The sequence below is a fragment of the Sesamum indicum genome, linkage group LG7, assembly GCF_026168435.1.
Source record: "Sesamum indicum cultivar Baizhima isolate 11 linkage group LG7, ASM2616843v1, whole genome shotgun sequence".
Taxonomy (NCBI): domain Eukaryota; kingdom Viridiplantae; phylum Streptophyta; class Magnoliopsida; order Lamiales; family Pedaliaceae; genus Sesamum; species Sesamum indicum.
Window position 1 is genome coordinate 13,121,906 of NC_142663.1, and position 23,118 is coordinate 13,145,023.

Genomic DNA, 23,118 nt, shown 5'->3' on the forward strand with positions numbered 1-23,118 from the left:
GAATAATATTAACCTAAATTAGTAGACTTCTTGGCATGCGACTCTTGATGCCCCTTTAAGGAAATTTCAGCTTGGGATAAAAGATAAAGAGAATAATACGTGGGAATTTTTTTAATTCAAATTGACTTTAGCAAATTTGAATCGATAAGTATAATACACTTGTCGTACGATTGATACATAATTTAAAAAAATAATAAATTGTATAACACGAATATTACGCTTGTTGTATAATTGGGTTGGTCGGATCAATTTTAATTCGAATAAAAAATTGAAATAGCAATTAAAGACCCTCTTCCGCCATTCCAGGCATTGGTGTTGAGATTATTAAAACCTGGAATTACGTATCCTAAACGATGACTGTATGAGCAAGTGGGCTCCCAACCCAAGAACCGAGCTCCTGTTCCAACGGCGTCGTTCCACGAACGAAACCGGATTCATTGTTCCACGCTATCCATCTACCTCCCTTAATTTATGGGATAATTACATCTCTGCCTCCTAATCCATAGTGTAATTATATAAATAATTCATGGTTTTTAAAATATTGTACATAAACTAATAAAAATTACACATTCACCCCTTAAAAACGTAACATTATTACATAAAAGTTACAATGCATTTTACCTTTCTATATATTTCTGAAATAGCTAAAAATTCCCCTATGTTTTAAAAATAAGTTGAACCCTCCTATGTTGTAATAAACTCAATAAAGAACCCCCCTCCCCTTCCATTAGAAACTAACGGAACGCAAGATGCACACGCCTGAAGTGTGTTTGAGCTTGATTTTTTATATATTTTGATATTTTTTTGTCTTTAATTAACTAAAATGCTCCTATATTATATCTAAAGTTACTATGTTCCATTTAACTTTAATGATTTTTTTTTTTGCATTTATCTATCTTCTAAAAATATAATTTTTATTTTTAACATATTTATATTAAATATCAAAATAAAAAAAATAAAAAAAATTACATTATAAACTAATATACTAAATTTTATATGTTAATTTAAATACGTACATGAATATAAATATTAAGTAATTACAATAATTATAAGTTATAAATTTATTTAAATATAATAATTATTATAACTATCTAAAATTATTCTTAATTAACTAAACTATATATTTAAATTAATTTAAGTACAACAATTATTATAATTATCTAAAATTATTATTAATTAATTAAAATAAATATAATTAAATTAATTTTAGAAAAATACTACGGTGACACCGTCACCCTATTTTTTTTATCTAGGCGACGACAACTTGGAGGCAAAGTCGCGCCCCCTTGTGCCGTTCCAACGTCATCGTTCCCCATTTGTGGGGGACGGGGGGGGGCGGGGGGTGGCATGATGGGTTGACGCAGGCTGGAGGCGATGGAGAGGAGGTAGGTGTCGGGGTGGGGATGGCGGTGATGGGTAGGGGGATGGGTAGTTAGGGTTTTATTTATTTTTCTTTTTTTATATGTAATAATAGGAATCATTTTTTTTAATTTTTAATTATTTATATATAATATAAAATTATATAATTTCTTGAATCCAAATATTTTTTTTTTGAAAATCTAACGGTTTAGATTAGTTGGTTAGATTTAACGATCATTATTTAATCAAAAAAAGTTCAATGGTTATTAAAATAAGAAATAATATATATTAAGTAAGTGTATAACGATCATTTTATAGAAAAGTTAACACCGTTAACTAAACTTAATGGAGAGGGACAATTCAACTACATTTAAGAAAACAAAGAGGGGTTTTTTTTGCCTATTTTTAAAATAGGAGGAGGTTTTTAGCAAATTTTTTAAAACATGTGGGGGGTTTTATGCATTTTAGTCTTACATAAACTACTCATACTTTCTGACTACTAGAGTAATTTTTGTAATTATACAAAATATAATAATAATTTGTATAAATAAATTATAGATCATGAACATAAATATAACGGATAATTTTCTTTTGAGGTTTTGTGTAACTACACATAGACTCCTTGTAGTTTGAAAAAATTATATCTAGCACCACTAAGGTTTGGTTTTGTCAAACAAATAAGTCCATTCATTAGTCAAAATTCATCAAATTTGCTGATATTAATAAAAAAATTTAAAAAATATCTTTATTTTAGCATCGATTGACTTATTATTGATTTGTTGGATGTCAAATAATTTTTTTTATGATCAAATTATCCTTATATTTCTTCACGTTCTAATGCGTTGAGGATGTATATCTTCACCATTATAAGGGTAATTTAGTTAGAAAAAAAAATTGTTCGACTTGCAATAAGCTAGTAATAAATAAATCGAGGTTTTCATTCAGTTTTTTTGTTAATATCAATAAATTCAGTTAATTTTGACTAATAAAAGGACTAATTTGTTAGATGAAAGCAAACTTTAGGGGTACTAGATGTAATTTTCAAATTATAGAGAATTTACGTATAATTAAATCAAATTTGAGGGGAGGAAAGTGTAATTATCAGTCAATATAATTATTCCTTAATTAATTGGTGGTGGTGGTTATGAGTTGATCAAAGTTTACATTCCCACTTGCATGGAAATTTGCTTAAAATGTTTAAGTTGTATTTATTTATACTACTCTTTGTCCGTTTTCCAGAGAAGTTGAAAAGCCAAATAATGCTAAATTTGGTCGTCCCATATCGCTTCATTAATTATATTTACTTGTCAAACTAAGATTTGTCATTAATGGAATTCTTCTCCAAATGCATCGATTTTCAAGTGTGTTTTTGTTTCCACGGTGTGAAAAATAAAAACATATATCTAAACTTAATGCATTTTATAATATTTTTTTTAATAAATAAGATGTTTCAGGGTGGTTTTTGGTTAAAAAAGAACGCGATATTTTGTAATAATTTAATATGATTTTATTTTATTATAGAAGTATTTCTCCCTCCTTTGTAGCACACTTCCTGACTATTGATCGAGGTTTCTTGAATTATTTTGAATTGTAAAGAAAGTAGAGTTTTAGACGCAATAAGTGTAGCAGTGGAAACGTCCATAAACTTCTAATTGACATTAATGATACACAATTTCTATCAAACGCTTCAAAATTGTATTTCATTAATTACATACAACTGAACCGTGAGTGATCATCGATAATAGTTATAGAGTCAGAAAATCTTCTCTAGGTTTGAATACTTGAGTGGTGCACAAACATGGATCAAATTCTATTTTGTTCGAGAAATAGCTTAGTAGTCATTTTTCTCTAAAAACAGAATTTATAAATTGAAAAAAGAAAGAAAAAATGGGGGTTAAATTAATAAAAGGAAGCCGTATTTGTCATAAATCCAAAACGTAAAACATGATACGCGTAAACAGCACCATATTCCTTACTTAGCACAAACTCCTTCAAAGTCAATGGCTATTATATATTACTACATATGCGAAATCCCATTCCTAATTAAAAATGAAATGTGGTTTGTGAAATGCACAAAAGACTCCCACTTTCGTGGAGATGGAGAGAACAAATTAACAAAGAGAATTTAGAGGCCGACATGCATGTCATGCCACCCCCCCCCCCCCCTCTTCACATATTCATAATTACATATCATTTTTCCACCTTCTTCATTATGACCTCTTCATGTGTCCCATGTTGCTTCATATACGCCTCGTCCCATCCGCCATTTCCATTTTTTTTTATATATTAAATAGTGTAGTAATTTATTGATTTGAATTATTTATGTTATTTTTTAAATTATAAAAGGATAATTACCCGAAATTGTGAAGAGTTATACAATTAATATTATGTAATTAAGAAGGTGTTGAAAAGTGTTTGATAATTTTTTCTTTTTTAAGATGTTTTTAAGATGAGTTTTGAATCTTACAAAATTTGTCAAAAAGAACAAAAAAGAAAGTAGGTCATAACTTATTTTTAAAATTTTAGAACAACTTCTTCATCTCTAATATATTAATTATAAAATTATCATTATTAATATTTTATCAGTATCATACTTTTATTTTACCAAAATAATTCAAGAACTCATCTTCTTTTTTCCAAAAAATATATTCTATAAGATATATAAATTTGTAATTTTTTTGAAATAAAGTTAAGGTATAATTATATCCACACCCTATTATCTATAGTCTATTTATACAAATTATCATTTTCTAAAGTTAAAAATACACTAACAAAAAATGTTAATATCATTCACACAAATTATCCTATTTATGAAAAATTATATGTATATTTGTCAACAACATCAACATCATTGTACAAATTATCAATATTTTTTTTACTGTTAAACTTAATTATTACAATTACATAAAACCATAGGAATACAGACCATAAAAATCAGGAATGTGAAGGCAATTATTCCTTAAAGTTAAGCAAAGATCCACTAAGAAAAAATAATTTATTGAAAAGTCAAATTGGGGCTGTTACACAGCTGTGTAACTGAAGATAGAAGTTGGAAGCAGTGTAAAGGCAAAGGCAAAGCCAAAATTTGTGGGTTTCTTTGTCCCACCAATCTGAAAAAGAAAGGAAAATGGATGTCAAATTTGAAATCGGGACCCGCACCTGAAACCTCCTTCACAACAGATCATCTGACTGTCGACCATTTCCTTAATGGATACATGACCACACCAATTAAGATTCTTGCTGTTGACTTGTTATATTTCCACTTGAGTATTATAAATCAAAGTTTATTTTTGACATATATTATGAACTCACATTAATCAACTATCTAAGATGTGTAGTATTTACGGGATCCGTCCCTTGTAGAAGCGTAATTCGAAGGTCCTCCATTAGTTTACTTTTAAGTGTTAATAATAAAGATTACTAATCTTTATATATATATATACACAATTGCATTACGTTACTAGTCAGGACAAAGCCGATCACAAATAAAAAAAATTATATTAATAATAAATAATCAATGATATATTATAATGGAATATATATACAAGCTTGATACAACGATCTTTCAATTATGAGTACTCAAACCTTATCACTAAAGCAAAATAAGATTAGCCCAACTTAATCTTCCCATCATTATGAAAAGGACAAATAAACCAACAACCACCCCAAAAGAAAGAAATAAAACAAGGACAGAAAGACCAAGCCAAGTTTTACAGATAGTGTTGTAATTGCATTCATAAGTAGATGGGATAAAGCTGTAAACATATGAGTTTGCATGACTTGATGTTTTGATAATTGTACACTAAAATTGTTTATTTACGTTTAGTTTAATTAAAGTGAATTGCAAGTTGATTGATGAATTGAAAATGATATTAAACATTTGCTAAATATCTGATGAATACATTCGTTTTGATCAACTAAGTTAGCAAGAAAACAAATTAAGACTGAAACAACCATAAAATTAGATCATCAAACGTAATCAACCATCAAGGAAGCAACCCGTGAAAATACATCTAAGCTTTGAAGCACATGAACGGGTAGTGATGAGGGTGGTCGTGGTGGTGGTGATGATGGGACGTCGTCGTTTCCTTGTCAATCATACCTCTCACCTGACGAAACTCCTCCACATGGCACGGAATATTGATCGGACCCTTCTGATCGAAACCGTACTCTTCCTCCGCCTCCTTCAGCAGTTGCGTGAACAGCGGGTGGTTCACGTAAATCACCGGAATCACAAACCGCTGCTGCTCCGCCCCTTGCCCCACCGTTATCGCCACGCATCCCTTCGGAATACCCCTCGTCTCCCGCCTTCCTCCGCCGCCGTGGTGGTGGTGGTGGAAATGAACGTGCGGCATATGCAGATGGAAATTCAGGTGACCGCTCTTATCTCCGCTTCCCATCGTAGTAAACGCACAATCCACGAGTATGCCTGTACAGATTCAAGAAAAGGGGGCGCAAAATCAAGAAAAACCTAGGGTTTACAATCACTAGAGAGAAAAGGGCCAAGGATCTGAGGCCGAGATGGCGAGTTTGAAAAGGGTTAATGCGGAGTCGGTTAGCGATTTAGGGATGTTGGTCATGATCTGCGATTTCTACCAAAACTTTGAAGCATATGAATTTTTCATGCGAGGGTTTGAAGAAGAAATGGAGACGAACAGGTCTATATATATAGGGACTGGGGAGAGTGGGAAGGAAATGGAATCCGTAAGGTTGGCGTTTCGGAGATGACGATTTCCTACTTCATTTATACGCGGGGTAGGGGCGTTCTAGAGGCGGTAGGATTTAGCTGGAGAAAGGCGTGGGGCTGGGGAGGGTGAATCGGGGAATTTGCGCGTCAAAGCTGCTTACAAGCTGAAGAGTAGTACTAAATTCTTCATGTGCCTTAGCCCGCAACCAAAATGTTTCAGCTCACCATGCTAGCTACAAATGTTTCTTCCGATATTACCCTTTTTGCATTTTTACAATATATAAAACGCAATGATTAAGCTAGGTGGAGCTTTTAAATTTAGGAATAATTACATCTACACCCCTAATCTATAATTTATTTATATAATTTTTTTTTACCTTTTAAAAATTATACATTCATATGCTAAAAATATCAACATCATTTAGGAAAATCGTATTTATCTTTTTGAAATTACACATACACTCCTAAAAAAAGTCAAAGTGTTGTTACTTTTTCATTGGTAGAAATTATTTTTGTAACTATGCAATAAACATAAATAATTTATGTAAATAGATTGCATTTTAGGAGTATAGATAAAATTATCCCTATAAATTATACAAAATAGGGTGAATGAATTTACAACTATCCAATATTGTTTAGATAATCCTGAAATGGAAGGATTTGATTCCACTCTGACTTTGAATTATATTTTATTGAATATTCGTACGTTTGATTTTTTTTAAATTCTTTCCTTATCAAATGCAGTATAAATAATTTTACAAATACATTAAATAAATTTTGAATCGCCCCATAATTATCATCTCCATTTTAAAAACAATAATTTTCTCTTAACTCAAAATTACATCTATTTTTAGGCTATATTTAGATTGATTGATTCAAAATTATGAATTTTCAATCCTATATTTATTTTATATTTGTTTGTATAGTTATAGTTTGAAACTTTGAATTACATCTTATCAAATATAAATTTTATTTTTTTAATATAAATAATTTGAAATTATTTCAAGAAATGCAAATCCAGCAATTCAAATATAACTTTTTAATATTGTACTGATTCGAATGATCTAATTCATGAACTATTATTTGATTATATTTTATATATGGAGTATTATACTAAAATGATTTTAATATATCCCATACGTATAACGTAAATGAAATTTATTTTTATACAAAAAGAAATAGTCAAATTATTATTATTGTATTATTTAATAAAAAGAGAGAAAAATTAAAACAATTTGAACGCGGAAGCAAAGATTGTGCTAATCAACTAATTTGCCAATTGATTAATTTAATTAATGTAGCCGTTGGTACTCATTTTCATATGAAACATGTGGTACTAATATGAAAGCGGAAGCGGAAGCGGGGCAGTTGTCGACTATGTTTAAATGACCTGCCTTTTCCGATTTTTTATATTCATATCAATCAATTAATCCATTAAAAGAAAAAATCTTAATAGGATTAGACCTATCATTACCCATTAATTATCCACTTGATTCGACCCGACCTAATCCGATACCCAATTGGTCCACTGAATTGGATTATTGACCCGGTGTTCTCGGGTCGATGCGGTCCAGGCCCAGCCCTATTTATTATTATTATTACTATTTTGAGTAAGGTAATAAGCAAAATTAATGAACATAATAAACTGATAAAATATCAATTATTTTATATACTTTGAATATGAAGGGAATTACAATCCTCGATATGCCATGCTTCAGTCTCTAGTTCAGTAGATGTTAGAGTTGAAAAATAATTCAAATTATTCAATAATTGATTGAAATTAATCGATAAAAACTCTTTGTACTGGATTTGTTAAACCTATCAAACAAAATATGAATTTGGGGATTTATGTTCCAGGAGAACAACCCAACCCAATGATTGGGGCAACAAAAGTACCTTATGAGAAATCTCGCGTACGAACGTTGGATGTGTGTATATATATTAAATGCATGCATGTTTTATACAAGCGGGGAAGATCATATATATATATATATATATTCTTTTATGGGTTACATTAGGATCAAGGCAGCTCGATATGCAAAATTAAAATTGAATCAAATCAAAATTTTAGTAAATTGAAAATTTGATATACCAGAACCCTATACAAAATATTAATTTGAATTATTCGATTCAATTTCAATGGTTATCGATTTTCTTTTCAATGTTTTGCTATAAAAAATATGTACATATAAATTAAAGATAATGACATTTCGATATTCAGTACGATTATTTTACAAAAATTAAAATCAAATATTAATTTTTCAAAAAAAAATAAAATTGAATAGCGGATCAAAATTTTCAACTTGATTGAGATACGCAGTGAAATTATTTTACTTTTGATGGCTTGTCCAGGAAGGATCGAACATGTGACGTCATCCGTGGGTCAGCAACCGCGGAGAAGCCAATTTCTCAAACCATATTTCCCTCTTCTGATTTATCTCAAAAAATAAATTAAATATAAAATAACGAAAGAGGGAAGCGCGATTGACGGTGGTGATGGGGCCAGCCAATACGATGCCGGAATTTTCTCTACTGCTTTTCCTTTTCCTTTGGAGGAAAGTGTAATCATGTGCTCTTCATTTATCACCTTTCATTTTCCTCTTACTTTTCCCTTCCTTCACCCTCACTCTCTCTCAAACAATTAAATAAAATATATACCCCAATCACGCTTAATTCAATTTATTTGATATTATTGATCATGAATTCAAAATTTTAAAGTTCATGAATTCGAATTCCATTTTGTATGTGGGATGTTGTTTCTACTGTAATAGTAAGTGTTGATTAAATTTTGTTTATTTGATATTATTGATCATAGTATAATTATTGTAATGATTGATATCCGACATAAATGATTATAATTAATTTATTTTAATTAATAATAATTAGTCGCTCTTATATATATATAGCAGAATGAAATTTAACTAAAATTAAGCCAATTTTGACCGAATACTAATTTTTGATTATTTTAAATTTTTTTCTTGAAAATAAAAAATCTCATTGGTTAGAATTTTTGTTTAATTTAAATTAATTAAATAGTAATTTTATATTTATATAAACAAATCCACCTATCCGAAATCTTATCTGCAAGATTTAGATACTGAGTTAATTTATATTTTCTTAATTAAATTCACATTTTAGGATTATATTTGCTTTTTAATTATTATGAAAAATTTCATTGATTAAAAGGCTCATCCATTTTATATTCATTTAGAATTCTTTATATTTATCTAAATAATTAGATAAATTCACTTATCCAAAATCTTATTTTAAAATCATACACACACACACACATATATATATATATATTACTAAATAGATAAAAAAATATAGGTATAATTGTGCATAACACGGATTCCACGCAAGTGTGTATATACAAATATAATTATATTTACACTCATAATTTGATATATATTTATTTAATCATCCATATCTTTTGCATAATTGCATAAATTATCTATAGCAACTAAAAAATAAAGATAATTTGTTTAATGATGAAGCGGTATTTGTAATTTTTCAAACAATAATAAAAATATTCAGAATTATATCAAATCTAAAAAAAACTCGTTATAATTTATTTTATTTTGAATAATAAGCTGATAAAAACTTATTTTAAGCTATTGGCTCTGAATATGAAAAGGAGTTTAACTATAGTTAAGCAATCAATTGTATTTTGAGTGTAGAAGATGCATATGTGACAGTATAAGTTGAGTTATTAATCCTACACATCTCACATCCTTTAACAATTTATGGCCGACAGAAGCATATAGGATTTATAAAGCTTATCTTCTTCACTCATTCGCTCTTCTTTACCACTTATTTGGTCCCATCACAACAACTTTGTTATGATTGTTTGAGACAAACAAATCAAACGCTATTTATCCTATCTTCATAGGTTAAAGTGATTATGTGTGAAGGTTTAGTTGTTGTTTTTTTTTTTTTTAATATATAAAATATAATTATTTGTTTGAATTTTTACAAAACATACATAATTAGGCTTATCAATGGATAGAATCTTATTATATCCAAGCGCATAAAGTAATTAGTGTATAGGCTCAGACCTGATAGGTCCAAAGCTTGAATAGATGTTGCCAGACCCAGATTTAGGGGTAAATGCGATTTACTTCTTTGTAATATAAAAAAATATTTCATGTAAAAAAAATAATAGCAAATTAACCTCCCCCACCCTGAATAAAAAAAAAAAAAAAAATCCAGCCATCGTGACATGCCCCTATGTATATATAATAAATAAGATTTCACACTTTAAAATATATTATAAAGCTTGGGAAGTTGAATAAGCTAGGTATCTTATTAGTTGAAGGGCATTTTTTAAATAGAAAAAAAAAATAGTGCATCGATGTCAAAATCATCATTTTGTATTTGTAGCACCTCCTTATATTATAGTATAGATGGTGGGAAAGAAAACCCCAAGTGGCTCGTGTATTGCACAAGTTTTTTATTTTTTATTTTTTAATTTTAAAATAATATTTATTTTATTATTTAATATATATCATCATATGCATTAACTCGTATGAAGAGCTGTAAAAGTAGTTTGATCAGAAAAGATTTATTTGATTTATAATAAGTTAGTAAATAAGTTGTTCAGAAGTAAATGTGAATTTTCTTTAAATTTTTTGATAACATCAATAAATTCGATAAAATTAACTAAAAAAGAAATCTATTTATGTAATATTAAATATAATTTTTTAAATCATAAAAATTTACATATAATTAAATCAAACTTCAGAAAAGAAAAGTATAATATCCCTATTATTTTTTTTTTTACTTCTTCAAATATTGAAACAATTTTTCTTTCGTCAATGTGAACTCGTCTGACAAAGTCCATTGGCAAAAATATAAATTGAAGAAACCCACCCCAGAAGCTTTTATCCTTGTTTAAAGTCCAACTATGAGTTTAGACGTTTTCTGTTTGAAAATTTATAAAATATTACAAGATATTTTGACACTTTTTTTTTAAAAAAAAGAAATTTATAAAATTAAAAAAAAATATATAATCTATAAAAAATAAAAAAAATTTCGAACTCTTTTTAAAAATCCCAACTAGTTCTTCTAATTTTGTTCGAATAATGTACAAAATTATTATTACTGTCATTTTATAAATTTCGTTATCTTATTTCATCTAAATACCATAAGGGCAAGTTGGTAACTTGATAAATTATACCCTTGATAATTTGATCCGTCTCATTATTAGGTATGATATTAGGATTCATGACCTTATACATCTATCTATTTATATTACATATTCAAGGCCCAACTGCTCAAGTCCTTAAAAAGAAAAAAAAATTGACATGAAATAAGATGTAAATTGACCAAAATACTCTTACTTAAATTTATTTATTTCATAACAATCATTTATTTAGTTAATCTGTACTATATATTAAGGCTCAAGCCCTTAGAAAGCCTCTTTTGACAAATAATATGAGATTGACCAAAATAGCCTTACATAAAACTCGTTATTTAATTATTTTTTATTAATATAAATTCAAATTGGACCTATTTTGTTGATTTTGATTTTTTAATTAGATTTAAATAACACATACATATCGAGTGGAGTGTGGTTGGATCACTAGTATTTATTTTTGACTGGGTTTTAGCAGAAGTAAGATTTCCTATTTTCATGCAAAACCAAATATATTTTTTAGCATGAAAAGTAGAATTAAAATTTCTAGCTTCTTAGTGGTTACATATGAAATTGCATATGTGTGCTGTCTAATATCTGCATAATGGAAAATTAAATTTCAGGTACAAAGTAAAGCGAACAAACTATCCTAAAGAATTATATATAAAAATTTAAAAACAAAAAAAAAAATAGTCGAAATTAGATCAGAGGGCGAGTATAGAAGTACAGTAATTATATGGCACCCAGGCTATCAGGTGTGGATTTTTCCCTGTTCCCATTTTAGCCATGCAGCCTTTTGCAAAACATGCCAGAGCGGGGACCTTAAATGACGTAAATGCCCTTACAAGTCAAAAACACGACCATGCGTGCAATTCAACAGCCAGCCTACGAACGGCACGGTCCATACTCATCACTCTGATCTCCGCCCCTCTTCCGATTGCTCCGTCGTGGGCCGCCGCTGCAACTCGGCGTCCGCCGCCAGAGCATCTTTGATGGGCTTAAGCACCAAGATGATCTCCCCCACCGCCATGCACCCCGTGACAAAAAGAAACATGGCCAGGACCACAAACCCGTATGCTCCTTCCTCCGGCATCCACAGCCACGACAGGCTGAGGCACGCGACCTGCACCGACAGCGCCACCATCACGGTGGCGGCGAGGATGTTGATCCGCATCCTTATTCCCTTGTTGATCACGAAGGCCATCACCCGCCAGCAGGAGAGCAAGAACGCCATCGAGTACGCGATCGTGAAACCTCCGAAGATCACGCAGCTGAAGAAGGGGTAGACGCAGAGAACCGTTTTCGCGCCGTAGACATCGTCGCCGAGGACGAAGCTCCCGTGCAAGAACTTTGGCATTTTCCCCTCAAATGGCGTGAAAACTACGAAGAATAACTGCAGCAACGTGAGCGGGAAACAAATCATCAACAAGAACACAAGCGCCCATAGTCGACTTGGTTTTCGTTTCTTGATCGAGACGTTGACGAGGAACAAAAGGGTGATCAAGAAACCGGGTTCGAAGAATCCGAGAGAGAGAACGACGTGAAGTTTGCAGATATTGGCTTGTTCGACGAGTGTCAGCTCGAAAGGGTAGAGGTAATGTTTACGAACAAACGGTAGGCGGAGAACTTCATTGGCCGCCCAAACGGAGGCCAGCGACACGAGGAGCAATCTGACGGTCCAGATGGAATTGAAATTCTCGAGATGTTGTAGACGCTGCGATCTCAACCGGAGGTAGAAAATGAAGGCGATAGCGACGGAGGAGAGGATGAGGAGGGCGGAGATGAAACAAAGCGCTGTTACGTCGAACACGTTCCTGGAAACGGTGGCAGAAGAGAAGATATGCGCAGTGAAATCGGGGATCACGAATGGGGTGATCGTCGGAGGAGATGGCGTCGGTGTAGGCAATTCAGGCTGCAAAAGCGAGAGGCCATCAAGGTTGACGTTGAGGAGCTTTCTCATAGATTGGCGTGGGGCGGCGACGCCGTAGATATGACGGCGGCCGTCGCGGTGGCGCTGTAAAAGGGACAGGAATCGATGAATGTGTTGTTTTATTGAGGTCTGAAAATCGCATAATTTGGATGGGGGTGGGGAGGGAGGGAGAGAGAGAGAGAGAGAGAGGGATTCTTTTCCTTTGATTTTTTCTTTTCTTTTTTGTTTTTTCTTTCCCCCCTCCGAAAAAATCTTTTCCCTTCCCTTTCTCCCAACCTACGGGAAAGCAGGGTATTGGGAAGCAAGCAAGATTGCGTTGCCAAAGCGAGAGAGTAGAGAGAGAAGGAAATAGATTGACGTTGGAACTGTGAGATGGCTGCATGAATTTCGGATTTCATGCATGCATGGTGGGGTTTTGACCTACACTCACTTTGCTCAATACTTCCCTCCCTCTATTCACATTTAACCTCAATTCTGCCCATATTCACATCATTAATGACTACATCATTATTTTATTTCATGATTTATTATATAAATACAAATTATTGATATCAGGAGTGTTAATACACTTAACATTGAGTGATGATAGTTAAATTGTGCCACTGAAAATTACTCAAATCAACTCACCCAATAATTATAAAATAATATTTATCTATGGCCAATAATTGTTATCTTGTAAGCATTATACTTCTTTTATATATAAATTATTATGACGTACATCATTCAATACATAAGTTGAAATACATAAATTGATTCAATATATTGATATTTAAAAATTAATTAATATTATAAAAAAACAAAGAAACAAAAAATTATTATTAAATTGGATTCTATTATCAATATTCGTGGAATTTGAATGCGCGATATTTTAATGGGTTTAATATATCAATCTATTCTTCTGAGCAACTCTTTTAAGCGGATTAGATTTCATGTTGGAAAAATATTTTATATACATAATTATGTGTATGTTGAATGGAGTTTTAAATGAAATAGGATTTGCAGCGAAAAAAATCGAACCATTCTTTTAAGTATACCAAGATTTTGTGAGAGTATATCATGAAAGGTATTATTTGAAAAAAATAAAATAAAAAAAAAACTCAAATAATGTATTATAGGAAGATTTTTAATAAAGTAAAATAAAATTAAATGAAAATATAGAAAAAATAAATTGTTAAGGCGGAAAATACAAGAATATTTCATTGGAAATGAAAGCAAAGCTTAAAACTAAAACCCTGACACTCTCACCTACCGCTCTTTTGCTCAACGCCACAGTCGCCGGTGGTGGTCCCCTTCCCCTGTTTCCAGCTATATATATATATATATATATATATATTCTCTGCCCACGGCGCATGGCCTCCACCTGCCGCCCTCTCTCTCCTCACCTGCGCGCTCTCCCGGATAACTCTGTTGTCCGATCTTTCCTGTGCATCCCATTGACTTCTAGATTCTTCGCTGTTAAGCCCGCTTTCACCTCTCTCCGCGTGAACTCGAGTTCCTCGAGATTCAGATTTGGAAGAATAAGAGCATCTATGGCTGAGATTGTCACTCCGAAGAGCAAAGGGAAGGTCAAGTTGTTCGACACGGAGGAAGATCTGGCGGTGTCCCTCGCGGAATACGCCGCCGATTTAGCTAATAAAATTTCGAAAGAGAGGGGCTCTTTTACCGTTGTGATCTCCGGTGGTTCTCTTGTTAAGTCTCTGAGGTAAAAGAGTTGCTTTTCCTTCTTCTTCTTCTTTTTTTGTGTTACAGCAATTTTTCTTTATCTTCCTGTATGCACTTTACTGGAGTTCTTTTGTTATTGAATTAAAGCAATTCAGTGTTTGTCGCGTAAATTAACATAGAAATGCACCTTGCATTGTAAATGTGTGAAGTTTGATTGGTTAATTGCAAGAACTGTACATTCTAATTTGGAAAAGGGAAATATATTTTAAAATGTTATTTAATGTTCTGTTCGGTGATGAAATTAAAGGAAATTAGTGGAGCAGCCGTACATTGATTCAGTGGATTGGTCGAAATGGCATGTGTTTTGGGTGGACGAGAGAGTGGTACCTAAGGATCATCCTGACAGTAATTATCTCCTTGCCTACAATGAGTTCCTGTCAAAGGTATTATTTTCTTTGAGGAATGCTTTTCTCTTTGGTGTGCAGGGATGTGCTGGGGTATTCCTATTTGCATGTGGAGAGAAAATGATGAAATGTGTAGGTTCCGAGAATAAGGCATGTATGCTTCAGGATACTCTTGGTATCAACTTAGGAAGGAGGAAAAACGGAATAGACTTACCAAATATTGTACCATGATATGTTCTTTGAATTTGTTCAAGTTATCCAACAAGCAATTTAGCTGTAGTGATCAGATTATCAGAGTACCTGGATGTTTGCAAGTTAGTTTTATATTGCCATGATTTTTGTTTACATAGAGTTTGTGTGCTGCGATGGAAATTCCATAATTAGGAACTCGGTTTACTGAGGTGTTTACTAGTTTGTCCCAAAACCTTAGCTAATGTGCCATTTAAACTCAGGAAGAGCAAGTATAGTTAGATCAAACAATCTGTTTGAAGAACAGAGGTTTTCTCTAAACCGTTGGTGGAACGTGGAAAAAGAAACGTATTCCTTGCTCAACAACATTCGATCTATCTTTGTTCCTTGTGCTGCTTGATTGTTTTATCTTTTTTTCCACTCCAAGGAGAGGAATGTATATTTCTGTTCTTGGTGTCAAAGATTTGACAGTTCCGCGTTATTGATGGAATAAAGAACAGGATGTAGCCACCTTTCTTCCAGTTTCTTGACACTGTAAATCTCGGTGATTATGTGAAACTATGATTGCAATTGTATCAGATAGTGTGGTTCCTTTAGTTATTGTATTTATGGAGGGGATTTAGGTATTCTTACGACATTTCACATTTCTATACCTGAATCTTGAGTATGCTATAGAGTATAAAGTGAAAAATTCTTACAATCTCTGTTTCCTTCCACAGGTTCCAATTCCCGCTGGTAATGTGTATGCCATAAACGATGCATTGTCAGCAGAGGGCGCAGCAGATGATTATGAAACCTGCCTAAAGCATTTGGTGAAAACTAAAATACTAGATCAATCTCAGAGTAGTGGGTTCCCAAAATTTGATCTTATGCTAATGGGTATGGGGCCAGATGGGCACATTGCTTCTTTGTTTCCTGGACATCCTCTTGTTCAAGAAAACAAGAAGTGGGTTGCTTCTATCAAGGATTCGCCTAAACCTCCCCCGGAAAGGATTTCTTTCACTCTCCCCATCATTAATTCCTCAGCAAATATTGCCCTTGTTGCAACAGGTGCCAGTAAAGCCACTCCAGTGTATATAGCGCTGAGTGATGTTTCAAACTCTGATGTGCTCCCTGTGCAACTGGTCGCACCAGAAGGGGAGTTGACATGGTTTTTAGACAACGGAGCAGCTTCAAAACTCTAGGTTTGTGCTTCCCTATGTTTATAAGAGTTTGGTGATGAATCAACATAGTTTATGTTGGATCGAGGTGAATGTGGAGCAATCACACATAAAATTCTGGAGTTTGTAATCTATGAATAAAGTATCTGGACTGAGTTTTGTTTAGACTTATGCTGCTGGACAGAACATTCTTCTCACTTATTTTGCATAAAGCTAACTGTGTGAGATTTCCAGCTGTTTCCTCTCTTTCTACCTTGCAATCTTATCCCCTTTCCAATAGTCTGAAGTGACTCCCCCCCCCCCCCCCCAAATAAAAAAAAAAGGTGACATCTGTTGTTAAGTATTTTAGCCTTCACCCAAATTTCGAGAAGAATTATGGGCCTAGAAGAAATGGACACATGAATTTCAAAATTTAAATAAAGAGTTATTTGAATTGATGATTGCCAACTGATCTTTTTCTCCAAATTGTGATCTAATAGCTTGAAATTTATTTTTGGATGTAAAATGCGCACGTTTAATCTTCGTGGTTGCAAAATTTTATGGTGGTAGAAAGTTTTGAATTTGCTTTGCAGTTGAATCCTTCTATTTGTTATATGTACATAGTGTGTCTTGTTGAGGCCTTTTCTTAGGCATGATCATGATTTAAGTAGTTTGAACTTATTTTATTAAGTTTGAATACAATTTTGGTAGGCACCCAGAATATATTTTGGCCCAAATAGCTAAATTAAAAAAAAAAAGAAAAAATGAGTATTTATTCCACGAAAAATGCGTAAGGCCTTTTAGCGTGCTCTTATTGTGACAATAAAAGGTTGCAAATTAGTATCATGAGTTAAATACAGAATTTAAATTTCAGATATGATTAATGTAAGTAATGAAAACGTTCATCATCACACCCATCAGTACGACGTCGTGAAACCTCGGACCCGATTTTACCACCTACCCTCGTAACATCCTAACCGTCCTCGATAATGATAAGGGTAAGTATTTCCCCAAAAATTTCTGTGCAAATATCCGCGCCGAATACGTATACACTTTATTATTATTTTTGGATATATGCATACACACAACGCACTGAGTGTGAGAATCAGTAGGTGAATGACTGAGAAAAGACAAAGGAGAAAACCAATAAATAGCACAGCAGCAAAGGAAAGGAGAAAAAGCATTAAAGCAGTATTGCTGTTTTGAGTTAGTTGATGGTACAGAGTCCACTCGGCGTTTTGCTCAATCCCTGGGTTAAAGCACTCATTCCAGATCTCCATCCGATGCTCGCCGCCGGAGCCTCGGCGATTGAAGCCATCAGCACCAGCATCAGTCAGGCAAGCAGAGAGGTGATCGTCGGCGGTGGATTCTGGGCGGAGAATGGCGGTGTAACCCTCGCCTTTACGGCGATTGCTGGCGTCGCCTTGGCCGCCGCCGTGTTCTACACCACTAGGTAAAAAGCTAAAGAAAAAAGGAGAATAACGAGTACGAATTATCTCTGAGGAATTTCTGAAACCTTAGGGAAAGTAATTTATTTACGTAAATTAGGGGAGAGAGAGAGAGAGAGAGAGAGAGAGAGAGAGAGAGAGAGAGAGAGCGAGAGAGAAGAGAGGTTTTACATAGATGAGAGCTCTAAGAAGGAGTCAAACTACGTCTTCGTCAAACTCTTCGCCACCGTCATCCTCCTCAAATACGCCGTCTTCACCATTATCTTCATCGTGGATTCATTTGAGATCGGTTCTATTCATAGTAGTCTCCAACAACTTCTCACCAGCATCTTGTTCTTCTTCTTCTTCCAATCGGTTAGTCTTCCTCTTTCTCTCTTTCAACTTACTTCCATTTATATCATTTGGTACTTTCCCCTTTTCTCATACTTAAGTTCAGATCTCAATCTAATATTTCCAAATATTGATTTTAACCTTCTCTTCTCTTATTCTTCAGCTCATTCTCTTACTTCACTGCAGCTAAATCCATATGCAACCTTCCTTTTTCGTTTTTCATTCTTAAAGCTTCCGTTTAGGTGTTATTAAGCTGCAGTTGCAGTGTTCTTGTGCAAGTTTAGTTGCTTTTGGTAGTGGATTGGTCTATTAGAACAGAAATCTGAGATTTATCTTGTTAATAAAAATACTACTTGTATTTAGATTTCTTGTTAGTCAAAGAATGCGTGAAGACTTTTGGTGGATCGACTTGGTATACTTTTTAATTAGTCTACAAAGATGGAGTCATGAGATGGCTTATTTTATTTGCTTTCTATTTTGATTAAGTGAAATTATAGAGAAATTATGTTAGGCATTTCGCACTGAGATTCTAGAACCAGTAAATTGAGAATCTTTGAGAGTGAGTAATGGATATTTACACTTAATAAATTAGTCCAACAAGGAAAATATAATCTAGGAAAATCTTGCTTGTACTGGAATTATTGGTTGACCTCTTCCAAGACTCTATGTACTAAGTAATATTTTTCTGCACTTTCCTTACACCAAGTGGAGGGTTAAAAGTTCAATGTCAAAAGCAGAGATTGCACATTTGAATCCACGAGTAAGCACTGACTTGTAGACCGGAGGTGGTTTATAGATAACTGAGCATTATGACAGGGTCAATTTTTCTTTGTTGATGATTTAATACTTCATGGAAGAGGTTAAAGTGTTCATTTTTCACTATGAGGAATGTCTTGGTTTTGGTGTGCACTACCTTTCCCTGCTTTTTTCATGCTATAGGTAAAATATTTTGGATGTTTTCTGATATTTTTAATAACTAACGCCATCAGAGTTAGGAGAACAAATTTTGTTGTAGTTTAGCATAAAATGTTGGAGAGATCAGGATTCTTTGGCACCCTAAAGTTCTTGTATTAGCCAACCAACATGATCAATCATTTTGATTCTCTTCTATCATGTCCTTTTTATCCAATCCTCTACCTAGTCAAGTGATTTTTCTCTCTCAGTGTGTCAAAAGCTCTACAATCTTGATGAATGTAGGAGTCACTTTCTAAAGGAACATGCTTCTTTGAGGTGCAGTGAGAAACAAACCTTTTCATTGTTTCTCTGAACCTTTTTGTATTTGAGGTTGTATCTTCTCAAGGTTTTACCAAGTCCTAATATGTTATTTCAAAGATTATCTATGTTGTTCCTATTTTGTACCTAGGATCACCTGTACTAATTTTATTGAAAGCTTTACCTGCACAAAACCCAACGCATATGATTCACCTCAAGTCAGTAAACTTCTAGCTATAGTTACTTTGGCTGCCAAATCATTTGCTGTTGGCCTATCATTTGCAAGGTGCTCCTTGGAAGAATATGTTTCTCTTGCCCGCTGAAAAATTTGGGGAACAATGTGTTTTTTGTTAGTGGTGTTTAAGCTAGTAATAGTTTAGCTCATATATAACCTGGTTTAGCTATTTTCAAATCTTGATTATTTCCATCATCTCATGTTTACAATGAGGATGACTCTGTTATTAATTATTGTTTGCCCCCAAATGAAAGACTGGATGATATGAATTCTAACCTATATGCTTTCACCTAAAAAATGTGTCACAAGAAAATCTCCTTTCTAATGATTGAGACTCCTCTTGTGACTTGGCATTCTTATTTATCAAACTAAAAGTGGAGTACTACTGTTCATTCCAGAAGTCGTCTCAAGTCTCCATGGTCTCGAAGAAAACGGAAACACATACTATCAGCTCAAGAGTGGAGAACATCGTTCACACCCGATGGGAAACTTCGTGATGTAGTTAAAATTCTAAAGAAAGTCCGCAGTGGAGTGAGTTGTGCTTTCATGTAGTTTTAAGTTTTTCGATCTTTAGAGATCATTGGTCTTGTATTTATGAATTTGAATATTTAGTTTCGCGCAAATATCCATTTTGAATTTTATTTTGTGTAGGGTGTTGATCAGAGTATCCGGCCGGAAGTTTGGCCATTTCTTCTTGGAGTGTAAGTTGATTTGCCTTCTAGATTCTTTATCACAATGTACCTAAGTATGTAATCCAGATTTGTTTCAGAATTTTTCTTTAGTAGTTAAATGGATTTGGGTTTATATCTCGAGATAAAGCCTCACAAGACGAATGCATGGTGCAAAAAGATGAAAAAAGATGGGTCCAAGTCCAGCCTATGACCATCAGCTGAGGACCAATTTTTCAAAAGAAGGTAGTGCCGTAGTGGTGAACTGTCTTGGCCAATGATCTTAACTTTGTTTTACATTTTTGCAGTTATGACCTAACTAGTTCCCAAGAAGAAAGAGATGCCATCAGAACTGAGAAAAGGTGCAGTGACAAACTCCACATCATCTTCTTTCTACCTTAATCCCTTCTCGCCCTTCATTTGTTAAGTTATACTCTGTTTCATTTAAGTTAAATTAGTCGATCTCTTTGATTTGAAATATACTTTGTACCGACTTCCCGCAGTTGTTCTGTTATTGTATGCAGAAAGGAATATGAGAACTTACGGAAACAATGCCGTCGACTTCTTAAACAAAATAATCTACTCCTGAAGAGAAGTGAAAGTGGTGAAAGTAGCAATGGGGATGGTGGAAGTCCCATGAAAGGCATAGATTCTTCTGACTCTCCAGATGTTGTGAGTGCTAGGGAATCCCTTTCTAGTGCAGAAAGCTTACCATATGATGAGGACTCAGACCAGCCTACTGCCATAATAATGGATGGCTTTGCTGGTTCTAAACGATTCACAGATTCAAATATTGCTTCTGACTCGGAGTCATCAGACTCAAACTCCTCAGATGATCCTGAGTCGAGTCAAACTTTAAACTTCACAGAAAGCATGGAGGAAAATGATCGTGATTTGCCTTCTAATGAGGATTCCTCTTCATCGAAAATGGAAGTCCAGTCCAAACCAGCCAGTGCAGAAAATTTTGCCACCTGGCAGAGAATTATCCGCCTTGATGCAATTCGTGCAAATGGAGAATGGAAAGCGTACTCCCCTGTCCAGGCTGCAGTGTCTGAAGCCAAAGCTCGCGGCTCTGCTGAGGTTGTCGGATTGAAGGATTATGATCATCTCGAGCCTTGGAGGATCTTCCACGCTTCCCGTTTAGTTGCCATTCTTGAAGCCTATGCTCTTTACGACCCTGAAATTGGCTATTGCCAAGGAATGAGCGATCTACTTTCACCCATAATTACGGTGATGACTGAGGATAATGAAGCTTTCTGGTGTTTTGTTGGTTTCATGAAGAAGGCTCGTCATAATTTCAGGCTCGATGAAGTGGGTATTAGAAGGCAGCTGAACATTGTTTCCAAAATCATCAAGTATAAAGATGGACATCTTTACAGGCACTTGGAAGAACTCCAGGCTGAGGATTGCTTTTTCGTATACAGAATGGTGGTAGTACTCTTTAGACGGGAACTAACTTTCGAGCAAACTCTGTGCCTTTGGGAGGTCATGTGGGCTGACCAGGCTGCAGTTAGAGCGGGAATCCGGAAGTCAGCATGGAGCAGGATAAGGCTGCGAGCCCCTCCCACAGATGATCTATTACTCTACGCAATTGCTGCTTCTGTTTTGCAAAGGAGGAAACTGATCATAGAAAAATATAGTAGCATGGATGAGATTTTGAGAGAGTGCAATGCAATGGCTGGGCATCTCGACGTCTGGAAACTGCTCGATGATGCTCACAACTTGGTGGTTACTCTCCATGACAAAATCGAGACTCCTTTCTGATGTGTATGGTAATAATTGGAATTTTCAGTATGCTAATTTATTCATTTGAATTATTGCTGGTTATTGTTTCAAATATCATATCCTTACTCTCCGAGAAATCATGCCTGTGGATACGCAAGCCTATATATATTCACTTGTAGTAGCATTCGCGCCTGCAGATTGGCTTGGGCTGGTCTTAAAGCCTTAGTTCACCATTCTTTTTTAGATTGGTCTTAAATTTAAGTGGCAAGTTGACTTCCATGATTCAGAGATTAGGTGTGGAATTTTCTATTAACGGCGCGTGTCGGGTGATTTGTTAATAAACGGCCTGATATTGCTATGAGAAGTAGTGCTTAGATTTTTCCTAGTCCATGAAATCTCTCTCTCTCTCACACACACACACACATATATGTTTAAAACATTCTTTTTTACATAAGTATCGCAAAGATTTTACTATTTTTAGATTATATAGTACATTGATTTTGTAACTATATTTCATCTTTTATCTAGTATTCTTTATAGCAAATTACAACCACCTCTATTGAGATTTGACATAATTATAAATATTTTTATATTATTTGAAAAATTATAAATACCCTCTTGATTTTAAGGTATGCATAATAACAATCTCATTTTCATTGGTCTTTTATCCAATTTTTGTGATGAATTATTAAAAATATTTTTTTGAATAATAAATTATAATTTTATATATCGTTTCAATGAGTTAATATTCTCAAAAGATATTTATTTTATCCGCATTCAGATTTTCTTTTTCTTTTTTTTAAATATTCTCTTTAAAAGAACAAAAAGGGTAAACTAGTAATTTTTATTTTACCATCTAGGACTGTATAATTATTTTTCATCTAAGAAGAATATTTATAATTTTTAAATGAAAGAATATTTGTAATTATATCAAACTTGGAGAGATCTATAATTGACCCTATTCTTTTTTAATGTATAACATCAATTGTTAGA

General features: G+C 33.5%; 4 protein-coding genes across 11 annotated transcripts; 2 read left to right on the top strand and 2 right to left on the bottom strand.

Annotated features, from left to right (window-relative positions):
- Positions 1 to 5,211: 5,211 nt before the first annotated feature.
- On the bottom strand, positions 5,212 to 6,095 carry LOC105166772 (auxin-responsive protein SAUR32). Its single transcript, XM_011086252.3, has one exon. The coding sequence runs from the start codon at positions 5,757 to 5,759 to the stop codon at positions 5,373 to 5,375; it is 387 nt and encodes a 128-aa protein (XP_011084554.1). The 5' UTR covers positions 5,760 to 6,095; the 3' UTR covers positions 5,212 to 5,372.
- A 5,786-nt stretch (positions 6,096 to 11,881) lies between these two features.
- Positions 11,882 to 13,263, bottom strand: LOC105166924 (uncharacterized). Its single transcript, XM_011086444.2, has one exon. It carries the CDS (start codon positions 13,141 to 13,143, stop codon positions 12,094 to 12,096), a length of 1,050 nt encoding a protein of 349 aa, XP_011084746.2. The 5' UTR covers positions 13,144 to 13,263; the 3' UTR covers positions 11,882 to 12,093.
- Positions 13,264 to 14,335: 1,072 nt separating this feature from the next.
- Positions 14,336 to 16,761, top strand: LOC105166771 (putative 6-phosphogluconolactonase 4, chloroplastic). Its single transcript, XM_011086251.3, has 3 exons — positions 14,336 to 14,815; positions 15,083 to 15,218; positions 16,088 to 16,761. Exons 1-3 carry the CDS (start codon positions 14,463 to 14,465, stop codon positions 16,550 to 16,552), a joined length of 954 nt encoding a protein of 317 aa, XP_011084553.1. The 5' UTR covers positions 14,336 to 14,462; the 3' UTR covers positions 16,553 to 16,761.
- An 800-nt stretch (positions 16,762 to 17,561) lies between these two features.
- Positions 17,562 to 22,217, top strand: LOC105166770 (rab GTPase-activating protein 22). Of its 8 annotated transcripts, XM_088882541.1 has the most exons (6): positions 17,818 to 18,057; positions 18,094 to 18,309; positions 20,131 to 20,263; positions 20,384 to 20,433; positions 20,709 to 20,762; positions 20,904 to 22,217. In XM_088882541.1, exons 2-6 carry the CDS (start codon positions 18,131 to 18,133, stop codon positions 22,162 to 22,164), a joined length of 1,677 nt encoding a protein of 558 aa, XP_088738667.1. In that variant the 5' UTR covers positions 17,818 to 18,057; positions 18,094 to 18,130; the 3' UTR covers positions 22,165 to 22,217. The 8 variants fall into 8 exon arrangements, with proteins under 8 accessions (XP_011084548.1, XP_011084547.1, XP_011084550.1 ...); XM_011086246.3 differs by lacking the exon at positions 18,094 to 18,309 and having other exon boundaries at positions 17,562 to 17,960; positions 20,134 to 20,263; XM_011086245.3 differs by lacking the exon at positions 18,094 to 18,309 and having other exon boundaries at positions 17,566 to 17,960.
- Positions 22,218 to 23,118: the final 901 nt, after the last annotated feature.

Coding starts and splice junctions, on each gene's coding strand:
- LOC105166924 (XM_011086444.2), bottom strand. CDS start 13,143: ATGAGAAAGCTCCTCAACGTCAACCTTGATGGCCTCTCGCTTTTGCAG.
- LOC105166772 (XM_011086252.3), bottom strand. CDS start 5,759: ATGGGAAGCGGAGATAAGAGCGGTCACCTGAATTTCCATCTGCATATG.
- LOC105166770 (XM_011086245.3), top strand. CDS start 17,722: ATGGTACAGAGTCCACTCGGCGTTTTGCTCAATCCCTGGGTTAAAGCA. Junction 17,961..20,130: donor GCCGTGTTCTACACCACTAG/GTAAAAAGCTAA, acceptor TGTTCATTCCAG/AAGTCGTCTCAAGTCTCCAT. Junction 20,264..20,383: donor TAAAGAAAGTCCGCAGTGGA/GTGAGTTGTGCT, acceptor TATTTTGTGTAG/GGTGTTGATCAGAGTATCCG.
- LOC105166771 (XM_011086251.3), top strand. CDS start 14,463: ATGGCCTCCACCTGCCGCCCTCTCTCTCCTCACCTGCGCGCTCTCCCG. Junction 14,816..15,082: donor TCTCTTGTTAAGTCTCTGAG/GTAAAAGAGTTG, acceptor ATGAAATTAAAG/GAAATTAGTGGAGCAGCCGT. Junction 15,219..16,087: donor ACAATGAGTTCCTGTCAAAG/GTATTATTTTCT, acceptor TTCCTTCCACAG/GTTCCAATTCCCGCTGGTAA.